At 44.2% G+C, this 21,378-nt stretch overlaps 2 protein-coding genes across 3 annotated transcripts; both read right to left on the bottom strand.

Annotated features, from left to right (window-relative positions):
• Positions 1-6,335: 6,335 nt before the first annotated feature.
• LOC133923702 (flavanone 3-dioxygenase 1-like) lies at positions 6,336-8,153 on the bottom strand. The gene is made up of 3 exons (XM_062368986.1): positions 7,740-8,153; positions 6,749-7,177; positions 6,336-6,653 (listed from the first exon to the last, which is right to left on the bottom strand). The coding sequence occupies exons 1-3, from the start codon at positions 8,109-8,111 to the stop codon at positions 6,336-6,338; spliced, it is 1,119 nt and encodes a 372-aa protein (XP_062224970.1). The 5' UTR covers positions 8,112-8,153.
• A 938-nt stretch (positions 8,154-9,091) lies between these two features.
• On the bottom strand, positions 9,092-12,988 carry LOC133925176 (GTP cyclohydrolase 1-like). 2 transcript variants are annotated; one of them, XM_062371033.1, is made up of 3 exons: positions 12,854-12,988; positions 12,488-12,772; positions 9,092-10,678 (listed from the first exon to the last, which is right to left on the bottom strand). In XM_062371033.1, the coding sequence occupies exons 2-3, from the start codon at positions 12,717-12,719 to the stop codon at positions 9,462-9,464; spliced, it is 1,449 nt and encodes a 482-aa protein (XP_062227017.1). In that variant the 5' UTR covers positions 12,720-12,772; positions 12,854-12,988; the 3' UTR covers positions 9,092-9,461. The 2 variants fall into 2 exon arrangements, with proteins under 2 accessions (XP_062227017.1, XP_062227018.1); XM_062371034.1 differs by having other exon boundaries at positions 12,896-12,913.
• Between the last annotated feature and the right edge of the window lie 8,390 nt (positions 12,989-21,378).

A 21,378-nucleotide genomic window follows, 5' to 3' on the forward strand; every position in this document is an offset into this window, starting at 1 on the left:
CCGTGGCCGCGCTGCTCTTGGCTCGGGAGTTGGGCGGGATGGGGTGGCGATATATAGCGGTCGCGCTGGGCATCGGCCGCTGGAGTTCGCGGAAATTGCAGGAATGGCACCGCGGTGCGTCGTTTTTGGTGTGTGCAGCCGTGCCGTGCGTGCATCGGACAGGGACACTGTTGTGTTCCGCAGCTGTGGCGGTGAAATATATATTTAATTTGTTTTTTCAACTTTAAACTGTGCGTTGAAAGATAATTTTATGTAACTTTTGTTTGCCGCATACTAGCAATAGAAATTTGATCAATAATTCGTACTAGCATGAGAGAAAAAATTACTCGTGTACTAAAAATAGGAGCAAAATAGTCTATTTACAATGTCTAACAGAGGCGATACCATAAAAATAAGAAAACTCGTTATTCGATGGCATCAAAGGAAACCAAATCTATTCAATGATGAATCATGGAACCAGTTGATATTCAATGGCAAATAGTTTATTTTCTCTTTTTTTTTGAATTTCTAACTATATGTGGTGCCGATAAGTGAATCTGAGCCATTAAATAGTAATATAACCACATGTGAATGGATATATGTTCTTTTGTTTTTCTTGAACTAATGTGGGAATTTCTAATTACTTTTCCTTTTTTATTAAGGGGAATTTTCTACTTCTGTCATCAAGAAGTAACTGTGAGGCTCCTATAGGAGACTCCACTTAGTATCCAATGAAGATAAAGAATACACCTCTTTGGACTTCTTTGTTTTGATGTTTCGTATTTTTGAATCCTTCAATTTCAATATAGATGGATTCGGTAAAATGTAGCTTGTGCTCACATTTATGCGTTACATCTCCCTGCATGACTTCTTTGATGCACATACTTAATTTATGTCGTCTCTCTCTCTCTCTCTCTCTCTCTCTCTCTCTCTCTCTCTCTCTCTCTCTCTCTCTCTCTCTCTCTCTCTCTCTCTCTCTCTCTCTCTCTCTCTCTATATATATATATATATATATATATATATATATATATAGGACACCTATTCTATACTCCTAGGAGTATGTACTCCCACATGCAATATACCACCTAAACAAACACTTTATACTCTTTTATCATTTTTAGTATACTCTAATACTAATTCTAAGATACTCCAATATGAGTTGTATGAAAAAAAAATTCAATGTTAGCCTTTCATTTTTGCTATATACTCTTTTTTATACATAAAAGAAGTATATACGCAAATTATGATAAAAATCATGGAATTTCATAAAAAATTTCGTGGGATTTGTATTGTAGTATCTTATAATTATTAATGAAGTATATTTAAAGTGATAAAGAAGTATAACACACGTGTAAAAGTGGTATATGAGAGGTGGGAGTACATACACCCAGGAGTACATACTCCTTACTATAATATACCACATAAATAAATTATATATACTCCTTTATCACTATAAGTATACTTATATACTCATTCTAAGATACTCTAATGTAAACTATATAAAAAAGTTGAAAAGAAGTCCATCAATTTTAATAATTTTTTATAATACTTTTATATTTGTACATAAAATATAATATACTCAAAAAATATGTTCAAACCAACTAAAAAAGTATACATACTACTTGGATGATCTTATATACTCACATGCTCTATGTACATATCATTTATCACATGAGATACTTCCTAAATTATGAGATACGTATATGGAGTACATGCTCCCAGGAGTACCAAACATGTTCCTCTCTCTCTCTCTATATATATGTGTGTGTGTTAGAATATCTCTAACTGACTCCTTAAATCTCGCTTCCTGAGATCCTCTTCAAAAGATTCTCTCTATTTCTCTACGCGCTACAACTGACTTCCTAAATCTTGCTTTCTAAATTCCACCCACTTATATTTTGTTAGTATTCTATAAATAAAAAATATTTGTAATATCTATATTTTCAATGGCTAAATTTTGTATATGTTTGAATTAAAAGAAGAATATCACATTAAATAATAAAAATATAAATAAATGAAGCATTAAAAGGAACTCACTTTTGAACAGAAGAGATCGGAACGGAATTTGGACTGTCGAGATGCTATCCTCTCCCGCTCGCTGGACGTGGCGAGTCAGACGAAGCAGATAGCTAGCACACAATAGCGAGCACACAAATATAGCGAGGCAGCTGGAGGGCTGGTTGAAGATGTTTTTTTGAGCTGATTTATGCGTCCATGCTTGTGTAGCGTGTGGAGTTCAGTTGTTAACGGGCCCAGTTCTTATTTAGATGACATCGTTGGTTTCTTTAAGTGTGCATGCAGTACCACGTAAAACTAACAGTAGACATATTTGCTTCCGAGTTCTGTACTAGGCGCAGGAGTATGTATTGTAGTATTCGGACGGGACTTTGCAAGTTCAACGGGATTTGCATCGTGTTCGGCCAAGACTGTATTATTGCATGTAAGGAGTAACTACGACGTATATCATAGCCAGTGGCAAGAATTACACGTAGGGTGGCCGGGCAAACATTATCGACATCTCGTGCTATAGACTGAAGTGTCACGATGGTTTGGCGTATTGCTTTGTTGGCCCTAAATGTTTAGTTGGGTCTGGGCGGGCTTTGGATCTATCAGCTGGGCTGGTGACGTTCTGTGCGTTGGATTGAATCTTAGGAAGTTAATGTTATAGGATCCAACAGTCATTGTTGAATACGATCCATCGATTTTTTAATTTTGTTAGGCATCAAAAAACAAAGGTTAGATATTTTGCTTTTTTTGGATTTTTTTTTATTTTTTTCTTATATTAACGTGGCTCATCCAGAATCACCGTGGAGTTTCTGGAGTAGTCTCCCCAATTAGTAAATTATGGTTGGTTAGGTATCAAAATCAATAGCTAGATGTTTTTTTCTTTCTAATATTTCTTTATTTTCTTAGCGCGTCTTATCAAAGTTACCGTAAAACTCATGAAAAAACCTACAATTAGTAAATATATGATGATACATGATATGATAGATATGGTACGACTTGTGTTTGCATACGTACAGCCTGATCTGTCGTTGCAGAGCATGCATGCTTTTCGTGACTAGTGAGTTTGTGCGAGGGACCACGACCAAGCTCCAGGCTGGCACAACCTGATGTGGTCATCCACAAGAACCAAGGTTCAATTCACCATGAGGAAATCCTGGATGCAACGTGAATCATGTACTGAATTGATCGTGCAAGACGAAAAGGAAACGAAGAACATGGGCGATATATTTGCTTGTTCCGGTGCCGTGGCGTTGCGTCATCGTGGTGAGCCCTCTAGGCCGGTGACTAGCTGGCTCAGGTGCATGTGATCCTACGATCGACAGCTTTCACGTCCGATACCGTTGGGGCCTCGCCATCAGCAGCACATGTCGCTGTTAAGAGCTCGAACTATAGCGGACTCCGCCTTTTCCTGACAGTTTGCAGCCAACAGATTGCAAGAAACCGGTTTCCGGGCTAACGGGTTTGTAGTCCGGTGGCGAAGTCTCAGTGAGAGGTCGAGCTGGTCACGGTTTCAATTCTAGCCTCCTGTTACGTCTTGATCTTTAATGAAAATTATGTAGATGCGTCGCATTGTTAAAAAAGAAACCGGTTTTCAGAGACGCAGGCATGATGGATCGTCCACTCTTTCGGATAACTAAGTTGAAAACAGTGCTGTCATGGCACATGGCCGCACATCAGTCATCATAGATTAGTCTACCATGTATGCTAGTTGCAGCCTTATCCGTGCACCATAATCGGAGAGATGAGCAGTCTGCCTGCTTGTCATCTAACCGTAATGTTTCTATCTTCATCGACTTTGTACGGACGAAAGACAAATTTAATACTCGTAGCCCACTGATCAAGTCAGTCTAGCTATGTGTCATGAGCAGCCTGGAACAAGCCTTGCTCGGTTTCGGCGCACACACAGAGACCGGGGGCTTGCCGTGGCCGCCATGGATGGAACAGCGCCGCGGCATGGGCGGGTACGTACTAACCCCACCCGGGTCATGCGCTGGCCATCGCCTTTCTACTACAGAGATGACTGCGCCGGCCGCCGAAGCACGCGCGCGACCACGACGGGTGCAATGCAACGGCAACGCGACCTTGCCGCCGGGTGTGACAGCCGGCCGCCCCCCACGCGCGTACGCTTCTCCTGTGATGTGTTTCCTGCGCGCGAGGGCAATGCACACACGCGCACGCGCCCTGTGCGCGCCGCTCGAGCGAACGCAACTGAGCATGTTGCAGCGTGCCTCACCCTGAGTCGCCCTCGTTTCGTGGGCGCCGACCGGCCATTTCGTGCACCCCGGGCGACACGTGACGGTGCCGGGGTCGGTGTGGCACTTGAGGCCCGGAGTAAGGTTGGGCTATTTGAAGAAGGCCTTGACGAGCGCGTCCATCTTGGGGACCATCTGCTCTGAGGGCACGCCGAGGAGTTTGCAGTTCAGGCCCATCGGTCCGGGAGATCAAAAACATGGACATGCATCTACATGCCCATGGTATGATCGCCGTGCCCGCCCGCAGCCGTGTACGATCGGTTGCACTTCATTAGAGATAGATGAGATCGATCGCGACCAACGGCTTTCATAACAAGGGTTTTCATCCACTCACTCATAATAACTTTTAGTTCAGATTTACATCTATAAATTTAAAATATTTTTAGATATCTATAAGATTCGTATATCGTTTTGACTATCACACACGTGTGACATATGGCCACGGATCATACTGTGTTGTCTCAATTGGCTCGTCCAACCTGACAGGTGTGCGGATTGACTCATCTCCATAGCTCTTATGGTGATCAGCCGAGCTGACCTGATCAGCACGATTAAGCCCTCTATGCGAGGCAGATGAGCGGCGCTAGTTAATTCAGCGTTGGACAGAGTTGCACTGGGGCGATGAGCTCGGGAGTTAGGAGGGGAGTGATGCAGTGGAGCCAAACCGTGAGAGCTATGAAGAGGAGCCAATCCGTTCGCCCGCCACGTTGGAGGTTGGGAGAGCCAACGGAGGTCATACAACAAGATCCGTGGCCATGCGACGCACACATGTGATGGTCAAAGCAATATATGGATCTAAGAGGTATCTGAAAACATTTTAAATTTGTAGATGTAAGACTGAACTGAGTGGGTAAATGAAACTCTTATGTCATGCAAGTGGGTTTTTGCAATTTTCACTAAATCTTAAGTATACATATTTGAAGTCACATACATTATAAAAATGTTGAACTTGGTATTTACGATTGAAAAAAAAGTATTGACACTAAAATTCTTCAATTTCCTGTAGCTTGAAGTTTATGTTCTCCTCGGACGTTGTAGGAGAAGCATAACCTCGCCTGTAGGATTTTGTGAAGCGTCTGAGGAGGTAGAAGCTTATCTAAACTGTTGTGGCACTTTGTAAACCTTTTTGCAATTATTTTATTTTCATTGTCACTGTTTTCCAAACAATTCTATTAATTGTACCGTTGGCAATAAAACTTTATGCTCGATGGTATTCTGCGGTGAAGGTCCCTGTACACCCATCGTAGTCAATAGTGTGGTAAAGGCGCTTGAGTTGCATGATGCTAATGCATGTTTTATATTCTTGAAATTTTGATGGTTAATTGCACATTATTTCGTTCAAAGATTGGTACGGAATTATTTCAAAGAACCTGACTTGTGCGATTTTAGGTTGACGGAATGCCGATGATGCCATGACTCATGAGGTGCTGCAGGATAACAAGTTAAGTGGTGTGACCAACTGACTACCTCATCATATTTTCTCTTTGGCTCAACTGTCTAATATAGGCCTTTCTGGTTTACTTACTGTTGTGATATAACTTTAGGATAGGATCGGTTAATCTTTTGAGCGTATCGTGCATCACATGAAAATGAAAATCCATATTGAAGGGTAGAAAGCAGGGCTTACTTCCGAGTTCACTCTCACGTATTCTAAGAAATTGGCCTATCTTCTTAGAGAAGTATGTGCTCTTACCTACGTTATTGAGAAATGACGACTGAACTTGTCATCTCAGTACCGGAACCGCACATTCAGAATTCATATGGAACACACTTAATCTGCACTTAATCTGCACAAGCACACTAGTAACTGACTCGATTTCACGGACCACACATTATTAATATTTTTCTCAACCATAAGAAGAGACTCTCCTGGACGTTTTTTAAATTTAAGATAGGGAATTACCAAACTATAGTGCTAAAACTAGATTTTTAAAGAGATATCCACAAATCAGTGCATCTCATGTTCAAACCTAACCTAGATGATACTGACCAACTGAGGTACTACTTAATTCGCCACACATTATTTCATAGCGCTTAATTACGATAGCTAAATTGATACGAATCACGCACCAATCGTGGATTAATGGTTTGATCGCCTCAGGCAAGAATCTCGTCGAGAGACTTGGTCTTCGGCACCGCGAACTCCTTGGCACTCTGCTGCAGCTGCAGCTCCTTCTCGGCCTTGGCCTGCTTCTTGAGCTTGGCGAGCTCGAGGTCGCGCGCCATCTTGCGCCTGTACATCTCCGCGAACGTGATGGGCTCGTCCAGTATGGGCGCCTCGCCCTCCCGCACGGCCAGCGGGTACACCGTCGCGTCGGGCGCCGGGTTCTGGAACGTCGCGATCGACAGCCGGCCGCACTCCGAGTTCACCACCGCCTGGTGGTCGGCGTTCTTGAACCTGCCGTTGCTCAAGAACTGCACACGCACGGTCAGGAGGCTGCATGCTTTGCGTACAGCCGTACACAAGCACCAGGTAGTAAGTACATTACAAGCTAATGATTTCAGCTCACGTGGCCGTGGTCGCCGAGGTTGACGACGAACGCTCCCCCGATGGGCTGCACGGTGATCCACGTCCGCCCGCCGTCGCGGGTGGCCTGGAGGCCGCCGACGAGGTCCTGCAGCAGCAGCGTGATGGTGCCGGGGTCGGTGTGCCGCTTGAGGCCCAGCGTGAGGTCCGGCTGCGGGCACTTGGGGTAGAAGTTGACCACCACCTTCTGGTCCATGTCGACGCAGGCCTCGGCGAGCGCGTCCGTCTCAAGGCCCATCGCTTCGGACAGCACGCCCAGGAGCTTGCAGGCCAGGCTCATCAGCCGTTCACTGTACAGCTCCACCACCGCACGCCACGCCGTCGGCTTGTCGGGCCACCGCGAGTGGTCACGGGCCTTGACGGGGTACGAGAAGTATGTCACGATCTCACGCCAGTCCTGCACCGCCTCCCCCTGCACGCTAAATTGCGTTAACAGCGAAACAATCCTACTCGAAGATATTGTGTTGTTACTAACTTAAGAAATAAAAAGAGAATTGCAGCAATTTCAGATCAGTTTGCGTATAGTGGCCATACGCATATAGGGGCCACACTTAATACGGGCCACGCTTAATACGTGAAGGTTATATATTCGCCACACTTTGCTAAACTTTTTAGAGTCGGTCATTTATGGCCCCAAAATAAAAAAATAAAGCTATTGTTATGAGCAAATTCATAACATTTGGTTAAGCCACATTATTCTTATTTTTGACTAAAAAGGATGGTTAAATCATATTATTTTATTCTATAAATTTTAAATCCTACATAGATCTTAAAGTTGTAGCTATGCTAAACACCACCTTAATACGTGAACACGAAAATTCGATGAATTTCGGCTACCATTTTTCCGAAGTCTCTGCGTGATCTAAGGAGACCAAGCCTGCAACTCTGCATCTAGCTAGCTAGACGTTGGACGAACCATGCTGCGCACGTACGAAGTTACGGCGCGCGCGCGCGCTTACACAACACGCACGTACCTGGAGATGGCTGGAGACAATGAATCCGCCCTTCTTGCCGCCGGACATGTCAAACCGGAGCTTCTCCTCGGGCGGCAGCGCGAAGAACTCGCGCGCCAGGCGCGACATGTCGGCCAGGAGGGAGGCGTCCACGCCGTGGTCCACCACCTGGAAGATGCCCCAGTCCTCGGCCGCGGCGGCCACGCGCGCGCGGATCTCGGCCCGCCGCGCGCCGCCGATGCCCTCGAGCGACACCACCGGCACCTCGTCGCTGAAGCTGTCGTGCGCCACCTTGGGCCGCTCGTCCTCCTCCCGCACGAACGACGGCCGCAGCGTCGCCTCGTCCGACGCCGTCGGGAGGAACGTTGTCACCGCGCTGCTCGCCGTAGCCATCTGCACTGTTCGTCCTGCGTGCTGGGTTAGTGTTTCTCCGAGACGTGTTGGGCTGTATCGTACACAGTATCCTGCTTGAGCGGAGTTATATAGCAGCATAGCGTGGAAGTTTGAGCAACAGAGGCGACCTGCAGTTAGCACGCACGTAAGCTGCAAATAGCGAAACCTCCACGGGACTCATGAAAATCTACTATTGCTACTACTAGTATTTGCAGTAGCCACAGTGTGTGTCTAATACTCGAGCTCAACCTCCAGCTCCTGATAGGTCTGTAACTACCATTCCACATCGGTAAGAAGCCACTGATCCCCTAGAGACTTTCATGTAAAATGCTATGGTTGAACACGCATACGAGTTGATGAATTCGATCATTCAGTCCAAAAGACCTAAACATTAGCAATGCTAGAGGTGTACTACCGTGTTCGCACCGTCCACGACCGACTGAACGGACGTGTTGGAATATCTGCGTAAGTTCATATGGTAGCCTGACGTTCATGTCAAACAACCACCGTGTCAGAATTGGGTCTTAGACTAGTAGATAGCAGGGTCTTGATCCAGTTTGGAAAATCCATCGACTGCCAGTTACCATTGGAGTCAGATCGTCGCCCGCGACCCACGTCGAGCCCAAGAAAACTGAGCTCGATCTATCAGTAAGCAGCGCGGCAGCTCGCGGTCGGAATCCGTGAGCGAGCTAGTCGTCACGCACGCAGCGAACTGCGCCGAGGGCGCCGCGCCGCGCTAGCTTGGCATGTGCGATGTGGCGCGCGCGCGCGCTCTGATCTTGTCAGGTACATTGCTCTATGCAAGCTCGTGGGAAGTGTGGGCGGGCTGTTTGGATCTTCAGGTCATGCCGCCAGCTTGTAGAGATTTTAATAGAAACAAAATTCACCACTGTATCTGAGTAACTATCTTTCTCGAAACATACCTGAGTAATTATCTTTCTCGACAGAGCTGCAGATTCAACACTACAATAAAACTGGAATGATCTCGACGAAATTGCAACAACGAATGATAATTTGACAACAATCTAAACATATCTAAGTAAATATTTTTCTTGGCACAGTTGTAACTATCACTATTTATTTGAAGTGCCGTACAAATGACAGGGTACAACACAAGAGAACCAAACCCCTTTGATGCTTTCTTGTGATATCCTTGATAGTCTTCGACGACGAGAATTTGCAGTCATCAAGCAAAGGATATTTTGTATGGTAATGACAAAGGATCAGTAGATCGGCAAACATTGCCACCACTGGATAGTAACTTCCAACCATATGATTTTTTTCTTGCAGTGCTTTTCTAAAATGACAACACGGAATTAAATACCATGTATCTTTTGCTAGAGATACAATTCATACCACCGAACCAGCTGTATCTAAAACATTTTGCAAGAAGCATGCCTTGGCAGAAGGGTTGGTCAAAAACTGGCCCAAAACTGCAATTGTTGCAGTGCTGCTCCTGATTTTCTCTATTCCCCTAGATATCATGCAAATGTGGTTGGCCTCTACAACAACCATGGCCCCACTATGTGAAACAGAATAAACTGCTTCAGCTATCTGCCTTGTCATCCTTTCTTGAACTTGAAGCTTGCATCCATAGAAATGAACCAAGGCCTGAAAATGTGACCGATCAATGCCTTCTCCGCTTCCATTGTCGAAGTAACCAATGTGCACTACCCCATAGAAGGGCAGAAGATGGTGCTCACATTGAGAACAAAATGGCAAATGCAGCTCAGAATGGATTGCTCGACGATCAGCCGCATCTCCACCTGGTCTCCCATATACAATAGCACTATTAAGTGTAAATCCAGTCAGCTTCACCTCAAGATTACATGCTCTGAACTTCATCAGCCACTGCACGTAACGCTGAGGAGTACCTAAAAGTTCTTTCCTGTGAGGATCCTCTCCAAGGGATAGGAGCATTGAGCTAACAGCAGAAACCATGTTAGAGGGGCTGGGAGCAGATTTGGGTGAAACTGCGCCATTGGCTGTGCCCTTTTTGCAGTGCCCATTGAAGAGTAGAACCTCATGAGACCCTAAGGGGCACCAAGAATGAGAGACAGAATGATTGTCCATCTCCATGTCTATGCCCCTTAGCTTAAGAAGAGCCAAGAAGTCGTGCCAAAAGGAGTTGTTCTCAACCTCGAAAACTCCAGAGCGAGATGAATGTGAAGTTCTTATCCAACCTTGCAAAGTCTTGCATTCCAAGTTTTCTGGCAAAGGAATGTGCCAGCAATGCAAAGCAACAGCCACACCAGCAGGTTGAATGCTAGCATGCAGAGCACCACAGACTTCGTTAGCTAGTCTTTGAGGGTTTTGCAACCTCTTGGCAAAGACATCTGCTACTCTAGAAAGCTTGCTTAACCCAACAACCCTTCCACCAGAGGGTACATATCCAACATGGCATTGTATGCTGAATGGAAGCAAGCATGACTCACAGTATGAAAAAAGTTCAATATCTCGAACAACAACTTGCCCTCCAGTTCCACCAGCAGAGCCAGTCCTTTTATTGACACCAACCTCTGGAAACAGAGCACCTTGCACAATGTCCTTTACTTTTTTTTGGTAACCTGCAAGAGTAATTTAAGCCATAGTCAAAATAAGGATCAAGAAGCAACTGCATTACAACTAAACAAAAAGTAAGAGCCTCAAACATCTTCATTGTAAAAATGAGATGGTGTAAAATAAAAGAAAAATATGATGTCGCTACTCATGGACAATATAGTACTGGAACAGAACATTAGCTATTCCCTTCATCATCACTAGTAAAAGGTTTCAAGTTTCACATAGAAGTAGAAAAACAGGGTTTGAACTGTTTAATTGAAGCTGTCAATGAAATAAAATGCTAATAGAATTCTTTCAAATACTTTTAAGAGTATTGCTCACTCTTTCAAACGTAGCCAAAATGACACTAGAGGAACCAAATATAACTTCATTTTCAATCGCACCAGGCCTATCTTCATTACTGATTATCGCGTGACTGAATTTATCAATCTTTTTGCCAATTTCTCCGCTAGAGTACATCCATTCCAAAATTCCCCAGAGATTTATGAATTCGTAAATAGATGATAAAGCATGGCCAACTTGATGTTTAGGTTCATTTTCAATAAATGAATACTCTTAAAAACAATAAAGTAGTGTAAGGCAGATTGATACACCATGTGCCTGAAGAATACAATAACTGACAGCTGGTCAGAAAAAGATACTGTTTCAACCAGGAAAAAATTCAAGCAAACTTTCATTTCATAAACATAAAAATATCTTAACAGTCAGTAAGGCATTATAGTAATGCGACAAAGGAGTGAACAATATCCAGTTATGATCAAAATTTACATTTTGGCCATGAATCAATCAATGGACATACGCTTACAATTCAATCGTGGTAGTAGTTAGAGTGAGAAGTGTTGATGTGTTGACAAGTGGAGGAAAATGGCCATGGAAGTGGACGAGCTGGTGGCTGCAGTTGGGATTTAGCGTATATGGAGGAGCCTAGCAACGGTACAATAAATGGTCAATGAAAATTCAGTGATGTATAAAGGCAAACCCCACACATCACTATCTTAAATCTTAATTACAAAGTTTCTATGTGTTGCATCCTATGCGAAAAAGCGTTCTCATAACTAAGCGACAACCATGACGATTAAATACAGAATTTCTCAGTGTTGCAGCCTGGGACAAACTGGACCCGAAACAAAATAAATAAATAAATAAAATAAAAAAAATCATAAGATCCCTTCTGTTGGCCTATTGCAAATTTGCAGTAAGACTGCCACTCTCTCACACTGGAATCCACATCACATGCTCATCGTAGTAATAGTGCAACTGTGCAATACCCACCCATCCAAGTCCTCTGTGTACGCTCTAGCTGCATGCTTTGGCCATTATGCTCATGTCAAAGGTTGCAAGGTGGTCGGTTGCTAAATTTTCAAAGCACGGTCTGTCAATTGCCAAAACTTATAGCATATGAGCGACGTACTAGCCCAATAGTAAATCTACACCGGCATAATGATCAGGGCAGGTGAGAATCGCACCAAACTGCACTCAACTAAGTTGGACTGGACTGACAACCAAAATGGAATTTGCTCTGGAACAGTGTCAGGTCCATCCCATGTCCCTAGTTCTGAGGTCCGGGCAATGACAACACCATACGTATTCAAATGCCACACGGTGTTGTTCATCTTCACCATTTACCAGGTGTTTGGTGCTGGACAAAGCTCCCGCATGGCAGGTACAGTGGCGCACTACTCCACAACGGTGAGCGTAGCAGGAAACAGATCACAGATCGGATACGACGCCATGTTTCCACAAAACACAAGCACAGTTAAGATTGGCAAACGGATCCACGAACTCGTGGAGAGGGGGGGAGGGGCTCGTCGTACCTCGGGTGCCGTCGCGGAAGGCCTTGGCGACGCGCTTGGGCGTCCGGCGCAGCCCCTCGCGGCGCTCGTCCTCGCCGAGCCCCACCAGCAGCGCGCGCACCGCCGGCTCCATGGCGTCGCCCGCCGCCGCCGCCTCGCCGTCCCCACCAAGCAGCTCGAGACCATCGTCCTCCTCGCACGCGCACGCGGCGGCCAGGGCGGCGGCGAGGTGGGGCTCCTCGAGCGCTCCCATGGCGGTGCTCTCCACTGCCCACAGCGACTATTATTAGGAGGCGGCCGCGAAATCTAGCAAAGAGAAAAAATAAAAGGTTAAAAAAAACTGGTGCTGTGGTGCGAACTGCGAAGGAATAGGTAGGTGGGCCGAACTGCGTAGCGACGAAGGGATGGGGTGGGGAGCGGGTGGATGACCTCCGCGCGCTCGAGATGAGGATCGCCTCGCCTGACACGAACGAATAATCCAGCAGGATGAAACGAAGGAATGCGGGTGAATTTAGGTAGTTGGATAGATAACTTGGATTGGAGATTTAGATGAACTTTACCTTAAAATTAGAGTTTCAGAATATTCATCCATATCCCCTTATAGACACCGACTCAGCCCTTTAAAGTCCGGGCTTAATTACACTTATTGTTAATGCAAATTAACATAATAAACACTATTTAATGTCCGCAAACAAGCTGAAAAAGCAACACACACCAGATTAGGTGCTAACTTAAGGTTAATTGACGATAGCCGCCGGATATCTGATGGATGACTCTCCTTTGCTAACGCTTCACTTGAGAGTTGTCTGAATATCTCTTCAGTGTGGTCTGAATGTTAGCATTCCTGACAATGCCCCTCCTTAACATCCTTGTCCTCAAGGATGAAAATTTGGAAACACCTTCATGATGAAATCTGAATCTTCTCAAATAGCTTCTGATTCTAGTAGATTCATCCAGTGAATTAACCATTGCACAACTGGTTCCTTGTTTCTTGGTATGAGTCTCCTTTCCGTATTGACACAAGTGCTATTTTGATGTTGCCTTTATCATCAATCAATGGTAAATCAGGAGTTGGTACTGCTTATGGTCCTATGTGCTTCTTGAGCTGACTTACATAAAACACTGGATGAAGATTGCATATCATTGGTAGTAATAGCTTGTAAGCAACTTTGCTAAATTTTTCTAGGACTCTGAAGGGTCCATAGAATTTTGAGTGTAGTTTCAGTGATCTGTGAATGCTCAATGAAGTGTGTCTCTATGGTTGAATCTTCAAGTATATCATATCACCCACTGAAACCTCTATTTCTTTTCTATTTTTGTCAACTTGATTTTTTATTCTTGTGTGAGCCTTTGGAGATTATCTTTGATGACCTGAGCTACTAAATCTCTATTCTGCAAGATCTATGTAGCATTATCATGTGGACAGTCGTGTATTACCACTTTAGCTACCATTGGAGGTGGAAAACCATATAGAGCTTGAAAGGGTATCATTATCAAGGATGTATAATATGAGATATTATACCACCATTCTACTAAAAACATCCTGTGAAACCATCTCAAATAATTTTTTAAATATTGATTTACTCTTTCTGTTTGTCCATCAGTTTTAGCGTGATATGAAGTACTAAATCTAAGTTTGACTCCCAATGTTTTGAATAATTGTTGCCACAATTAACTAGTGAAAATCTTATCCCTATCGGTTACAATAACTGTAGGTAACTCATGCAACTTGAATACATTATCAACAAATAATGTGACTATATATTGGACAATATATGGATGACTGAGAGTTATAAAATGAGCAAACTTAATAAATCTGTCCACACTACAAGAATAACATCTTTACCTTGTAATTTTGGTAAGCCTTCTATAAAATCCATAGATATGTGTATCCATATCATATATGGTACAGGTAGAGATTGTAGGAGACTTGGATGTGGTCTTTTTTCATATTTGTTTTTTGACAGGCAGTGCATTGTCTCACATAATCCTTTACTTCTTGATTCATGTGAGGCCAATAGAATACCAGTTTCAATCTATGATCAGTAGCTTTTTCTCTTAAATGATCACCCAGAGCTGAATTATGAAAGGAATGTAATAATTATGTTTTCAGATTTCCAGTGTTCTCAATTACTAACTTTCCTTGATACCTTAATATGCCATTTTGTAGATTATAGTGAGTATCTGTAGTTGAATCAATGCTGAGTTTTCTAATTAGCTCAATGCACTTGGCATCATCTTCATAACTCTTCACCACCTCATCAATCCACACTGGAACAACTTCTATTAAGGCCGTAAGTCGAGGTGTATGACTTGCTCTTGAGAGTGCGTCAGCAGCCTTATTTTCTCTTCTTTTTTTATTTCACCCTGTAATCATAGCTTAGTAGCTTGATTAAAAATTTATGTTGTACTCCTTCAACTAGTCTTTGGTCTTGTATGTACCTTAGAATTTGTTGATCAACCATGATGATCAATTATGTACTTGCAAAGTAATGTTTCCACTTCTTTAATGTTTCGAGTATCGCTATGGCTTCTTTTTCATATGTTGACAAGGTTGCTTGGTCCTAGAGTTTTGCTCAAATAAGATATTGGTCTTCCTTCTAGCATTAAAACTGCTCATATGCCATGTTCACTAGCATCTACTTCTAATACGAATGGCTTGCTGAAATCAGGAAGTGCTAGCACTAGAGCATTGGTCATGATTGTTTTGAGATGCTGAAATGCTTGTTCTTGTCTTTCTCCCCATTCAAAGGAATTCTTTTTGAGAGAATCAACGATGGTCCGCAGAATATATCATAGCCTTGTATAAATCTTCTGTAATAACCTACTAGACCTAAAAATCCTCTCAATTTAGTCACATTTACAGGTGTTGGCCAATTCTTAATTGCATCCACTTTCATTGGATCAGTTGCTACTCCAATAGCACCAATGATGTGTCCTAAATATTCTACATGTGATTGACCAAATGTGCATCTGCTCATTTTTGCATATAAACTATTTTGTCTCAATACGTCAAAGACTATACTCAGATGTGAGATGTGATCTTCCATAGTTGCACTGTGTATAAGTATGTCATCAAAGAAAAATAGTGCAAATTCTCTCAGAATTGAAGCCAATACGTGATTCATTAGTGACTGGAAAGTGGCTGGTGCATTTGTTAGCCCACATGGTATCACCACAAATTCATAGTGTCCCATATATGTACTAAATGCAATCTTGTATATATCTTCTTCTTTCATTTTTATCTAATGGTAACCAGATCTCAGATCAAGTTTTGAGAATATCTTTGCTCAAATAGTTCATCCAATAAATCTTCTATGATTGGTATTGAATACTTGTTCTTAACAGTATTAGAATTGAGTTATCTATAGTTTTAACACATATTCTCTAGGTGCCATTCTTTTCTCGACTAAGATCAATGGTGATGAGTAAGGACTCACATTGGGTCTTATCAGTTCTGATTTTAGAAATTGTGCAATTAAATCCTCCATATCATCCTTTCGTTTGTGTGGTAGCCTGTAAGGTCTGTGAGGAACCGTCCAAATAGTATTCTAATTAATCATCAGGAGAATCATTATTCATAATCACAACCTCGACGATTAACCAGAATACCATTCCGGTAGTCCCGGCACGTGTTTTGTGCCCAGGATCGGAACACATGCCTTCCAACTCAAATATCACAACACAGTTTAATAGAGAGAAAATAATTAAACTGGATTACCATTATTAAACATGCAACTGCTTCCACAATTTACAATAAAAGAGGAACAACAACAACTATGCAGCGGAAGAAAAACCTATACAACAAAAGAGTATGGAGCCGTATGCCCTTAGGCTCCATACCAAAAGCGCCGGAGTTCGGAGTAGAAGGTGCTACTCCTGCCCGCCACCCTGATCGGCAGGCACAAAGTAGCCGAACACAGCCTCTCCCTCGCCAACCTGCGAACCTGAAAGCAACTTAAGGGCAGCACCCCTTAGTACGAAGGTACTAGCAAGACTTACACAGTATGAGTATATATATTCTCGACTCCAAGAATCATGCATTTGAAGCTGTAGCAAGGATTAAGACATGTTTAAGTTCATTAAGCAGTAAGCAACCTAGACTCTAGGTATAAGCAACTGACTTAACCAACCACCGACTCAAACCCTACCAACCAACTGATCAGAACAGACATATGAACAACAAGTGTATCAAAGCAAACAATTCCCACCAAACCACCAACCACATACCGACCAAACCACCCCAATCCAACCATGCCACAACCCACATCGAAACTCTACGACCAAAACATGGTCGCTCGGTGGAGATAAGCGATAGCGATGCTCATGACCGAGAGCGCGGCAGTTCGAACTGATTATACACCCTGCAGGGGGATACTCCTGGACCCACACGACACAGGGACCATACGGCTTGTGCCACCCGCTAAGATGCACACAAGGGGGTACCCGTGACAACCTTTCCTAACCAGGCCCAACCATGTGGATCAACCATAGCTCGGCACGGCGGTATTAGAACTACTCCCCGAGCAAACTAATACCGCTAAAAGCCCGAACTCAAACCGGACTCACACCGTCTATGACGAGGCCCACATGACCACGTCTGCGAAAGGTAATCGGCTCGCCTACCATTATATCAGCATGTGGTGAGTAAGGTATGTGCTAAAGCCGACTACACCGACGGTCGGTGCTTAACCGGTGCAAGCGGTCTACGGTGTCCGGGTTCCCTCCCCGAACTGCCTGAGGACTCCTCGTGAGCAGATGACACCCCTAACACCGCCCACACCTCGTCTCAACTCACCACTCACCAAACCGACTCATCATCAATACAACCATAAGTGTGAACAAGTAATAAGCCATAGGCTCGCGACAACGGTGGACGCCGTCGTCGACTTCTACCGGAAAGCCTAAGTACCACTAAGCATAGCAAACTAAAATTAGACCACGACGACACCACTAGGCTACTAGGAACAACACATGACACGTGACCGAAATGGGATAATGCATCGGTATAGGTTCTACCCAACTCGGTACCCGACACATGCAATGTATACATAAGCGTAGATAACATATTAAATTTTCAAGTAGACACGGTGCAATATGAACGATGCTTGCCTTGCTACCCTGGATCAGAAAGGTGGGACACCTCACGATCGCCCACGGCCTCCGGGATCGACGGATCGGCGTTCACTATAGAGAGCAACGCGTGCAATGTAATGAGCATGTATGAAATGCGACCATATAAGAAAAATATGCTCCACAATACATGACAATAACAGTACCCGGAAGTGCTCGGGGTGAACAGTGCTCGGGTGCTCGGGGTGAACAGTATCCGGGGGAGTGCTCGGGTGATCGGTGAACAGTACCCCCCGGAGGTGCTCGGGTGAACAATACCCGGGGGACTGCTCGGGTGCTCGGTGAACGGTGCTCGGGTGAACAGTACCGGGGTGCTTGGTGAACAGTACTCGAGCGCTACAGTAAAATCAGCCTCCTGCAGCTTCAGAATAGCAGCCATTACGAAGGGAAAAATTAGGCTAAATTAACCTGGGAGTCTCTCTAAATCAAAGGTTAAAATGCCTAGAAGGGTGTACAGGGTCTAGACTTTGCTCAACCGTATAGCAACATGATTCCTAACTCAAATCCACATAAATCCTCATTTGTTCCCAGACTGAAGAACTTTACCACCCTAGTTCCAGATTCAAGATCTATCCAACCAAAAATGAGCATACTTGCCATGGGAGCCTAGCAGACTCACCCAAGGTCCTTTGCTGAGGTTGGTGACCGCCAGTTGAAGGAAGAAACGACGGAAAATGGCTTGGAGAAGAGAGGAAAAACTGCTGCTTCCTTGCTTCACCCAAAGAACACCAAACAAGTTCAGAACCAGCTCGAATTCCTTCGGGGAAACTGAAAATGAATTGGATGGATGAGTAATCCTTGAGCTGGTGGTCACGTGAGTACCACATACGTACCTTGATCTTGCTCCCAGAGGTAAGGATCCAAAGGGGAAAAAGGGAGCCTAAGAGAGAGAGTGAGAGACAGCCAACTCCAACTTGCTTCCTCAAAAAGCCTTATCTGGTGGAGTGGGTGAGTAGTACGTATGGGCAAGCTTTTTAGGGGGAGAGAGAGTGTTGTTGCCCACCTATAGAGAGATATTTTTCACCCAAGTGGGCCCCATTTACCTAGAGGAAAATCCAGACTTGCTTCTAGCTCTTTTATTTCTCTTAATTTTTCCTTCTCCCACCTCATTGATTCAAAGTGAGGTGCTCCAGTGACCCAAACTGGAACATGAAGCTGAAATTAAATGTTTTAGGATTAAAACACACAATTACGGATTTCAGGACGTGACAAGGTCTTTGGCTGACAACCTTAGCTTCAGGTCTTAGAGTAATAGTGTGATCAATCGGACATGGTATTTAATTTATGACTGTTATACCGTGGGCCTTATAAGTTGTCGCCTGTTGACTGGGCGATACATGGTTGTCGCCCTTTTAATGGCCGACAGTAATCTTGATGTGTAATATTTTAAAATAGATATATATTTTTACAAACATTAAAAAATCAAAAATATAAATAAAAAGTTTCTTTGTTACTTGGAAGACAATTGAGAGAAAATGAGCGGCTGCTCATCGGCGATAGGTAATCATGATCGTATCCTAGGTGTAGTATTGCTAACAGTGGCAAATCTTCTGGGGGCGGGGGAGGCTCCCCGCTACGCCGGCAGAGTATGAGGGCTTAAGGCCCCCTAGCCCCTTGACTCTTGAGGACAACACCAGCCGTTGGAGGTGAGAGCTTGGTCGGCAGGCGCAGGGCGCTCCTACGCTGGGGAAGGATGGAAGGTAGAAGAAGAAAGGTTGTGTGGGCGTATGGGCAGCAGGAGGCGCAGTTGTGCGACGCGGCGAGAGGCGTTGTTGGGCGGCGCGGCTGTGAGATACGTGGCGGCGGGAGGCCCAGGACCTAACACTTTGATGTGGATCCATCACTCACTACTGATCATGATCGTGTCCTAGGTGTTGGCGTGTAGCTGTGTAGAATCGTGATCGTGTCAATAGGACGGGCCAACCACGATGATGACTCAGTGAGTGAGCAAATCGGGCTCATTGGAATTTTGGTTTATAACTAAAGACCTCGAGATATGCATGCACGCTTACAAGAACCATGGATATTTGAGAACCAAATGTGGCCTGAGTGAGGAGAGCTGATTCTTTGGCACACCATCAAAACTTCAAGGATGTATTTATCCATGTACTTCTACAGTTCTAACCACATGTACTAAGTGGATAGACTTATTTCTTAGGTTCGAAATACAAACTCGCAAACAATTGATGATTTTTTTCCTTCTTTTAAAAAGTAAAATTGAAATGATATTTAAAAAAGAATTAGGAAAAAATTGTAAAAACCCACTTACAAGTCGTGGGTTTCAAATATACATCTAGATCTAATTTTCTTACTTCTAACACCTGCAACATTTATACGTTGTTCAATGTGGCTATTGCCTAGTCTCCGTGCTGTCTCTCTCCTCTTCTTCCCCACCTTGCTCGTAGCATTGTGGCTAAGTAGTCTATAGTTTTCACGTCAAACATGTATTGAAAAAAGTATTGATTTTGCATACATAAGGCGTCCACGAGGTGACGATTCTTTATCTCTTTTGATTTGTTGGCACTTTTTTTCGTGCAACACTTAATTTATTAAGCTTCATTTTAAACTCCTTTTTTCTGTTTAGTCTCCTCCGGCGCGAAGCACTGTAGTGACACTGTGGTTAGCAAGCTTGGTCTCCTGTCTTCACATGATTGAATGCTTCACGGGCGGAGCACTGTTCCTTTGTGAAGACCAAGTGGGAATAGTACTCGAGCCTTGATGAGTGATAGATGAGTAGCAGTAATGAAGCTTGAAGATCCGTTACTCGCTTGGTCACGATTGTCAAGCAGTCAGCTGTCCTTTCGTTAGGCCCAGGTTTTTGGTTTGGTTTTTTATGTTTGAAAATTTTGATTTTTAGAATATGCAAACCCAATATGCTATAAAATATTGGAAAACTGTTCATTTCGATGTTGGTTTTTACGGTTTTGATTTTCACCGTAGTTGCAGTCCCCGTTGGCTAGCTCGTCTACTCAGGAGGGTTGTGTCTGGCTGCGAGTGGGTACAACCGCACAGGGGCTGGGCGGGTGACATCCGACGGCACGCGGCAGGCTTCTCTGCTCCGGTGGGCGGTGTCTAACGGCAGGCACAACCGCACAGAGGCTGGGCGACATGGCTCGCGACGGGCTCGTCTGCTTGAGTGTGGGTGGGCGGCATCTGGAGGTGGCGGAGGGCGCTGTCCAACGATGGCTGGCTAGGGTTAGGCAACTCAAGCGTGACGGACGGCTGGGCGCGGCTAGGGCTATGGGGGTTAGGGGTGGTTGTCTAGCCGGGTGGTAGGGTAGGCCACTGTCACACTTCAAAACCCTAATATAGTCATTAAGCATGCATACTTATTATGACATCATGCTTAATGTTGTTGGTTTTGTTTTAAGTTTTAAATATATTTTGAAAATGTTATGTCATTGATCAACGCGTATTTCTACCATATATATTATGAGTGAAAATTGATTAGAAATAGTTAGGATGATGCAAAGCCATTTAGGAAGGAGAAGAAAAGGAAAGGAAAAGAAAAGAAATAGGGAAAAAAAACGTAGGTTTTCAGCATGTGGGTCTCACCCGCGATCTGATCACCAGAGCATAGAGGCACCACTTAAAGCCATCGGCCGACTCTCACTCACTCTCTCTCCTTCATTCACTCACTCCCCTTCACTAAACCGAGAGAGAGGAGACCACCTCGACAGCCAAATATTGACGGAGAAAACTTCCTCGAGCTCCCAAAAGGCTTCCTCGAGCTCCTTCCAGCTATCTTCTTCGTCGGAGATGCTTTTCACGTGACTTCT

Source organism: Phragmites australis, chromosome 7, assembly GCF_958298935.1.
Source record: "Phragmites australis chromosome 7, lpPhrAust1.1, whole genome shotgun sequence".
Classification (NCBI taxonomy): domain Eukaryota; kingdom Viridiplantae; phylum Streptophyta; class Magnoliopsida; order Poales; family Poaceae; genus Phragmites; species Phragmites australis.

Coding starts and splice junctions, on each gene's coding strand:
- LOC133923702 (XM_062368986.1), bottom strand. CDS start 8,111: ATGGCTACGGCGAGCAGCGCGGTGACAACGTTCCTCCCGACGGCGTCG. Junction 7,178..7,739: donor TTGTCTCCAGCCATCTCCAG/GTACGTGCGTGT, acceptor TTTAGCGTGCAG/GGGGAGGCGGTGCAGGACTG. Junction 6,654..6,748: donor ACCTCGGCGACCACGGCCAC/GTGAGCTGAAAT, acceptor GTGCGTGTGCAG/TTCTTGAGCAACGGCAGGTT.
- LOC133925176 (XM_062371033.1), bottom strand. CDS start 12,719: ATGGGAGCGCTCGAGGAGCCCCACCTCGCCGCCGCCCTGGCCGCCGCG. Junction 10,679..12,487: donor CTTCCGCGACGGCACCCGAG/GTACGACGAGCC, acceptor TTACTCTTGCAG/GTTACCAAAAAAAAGTAAAG.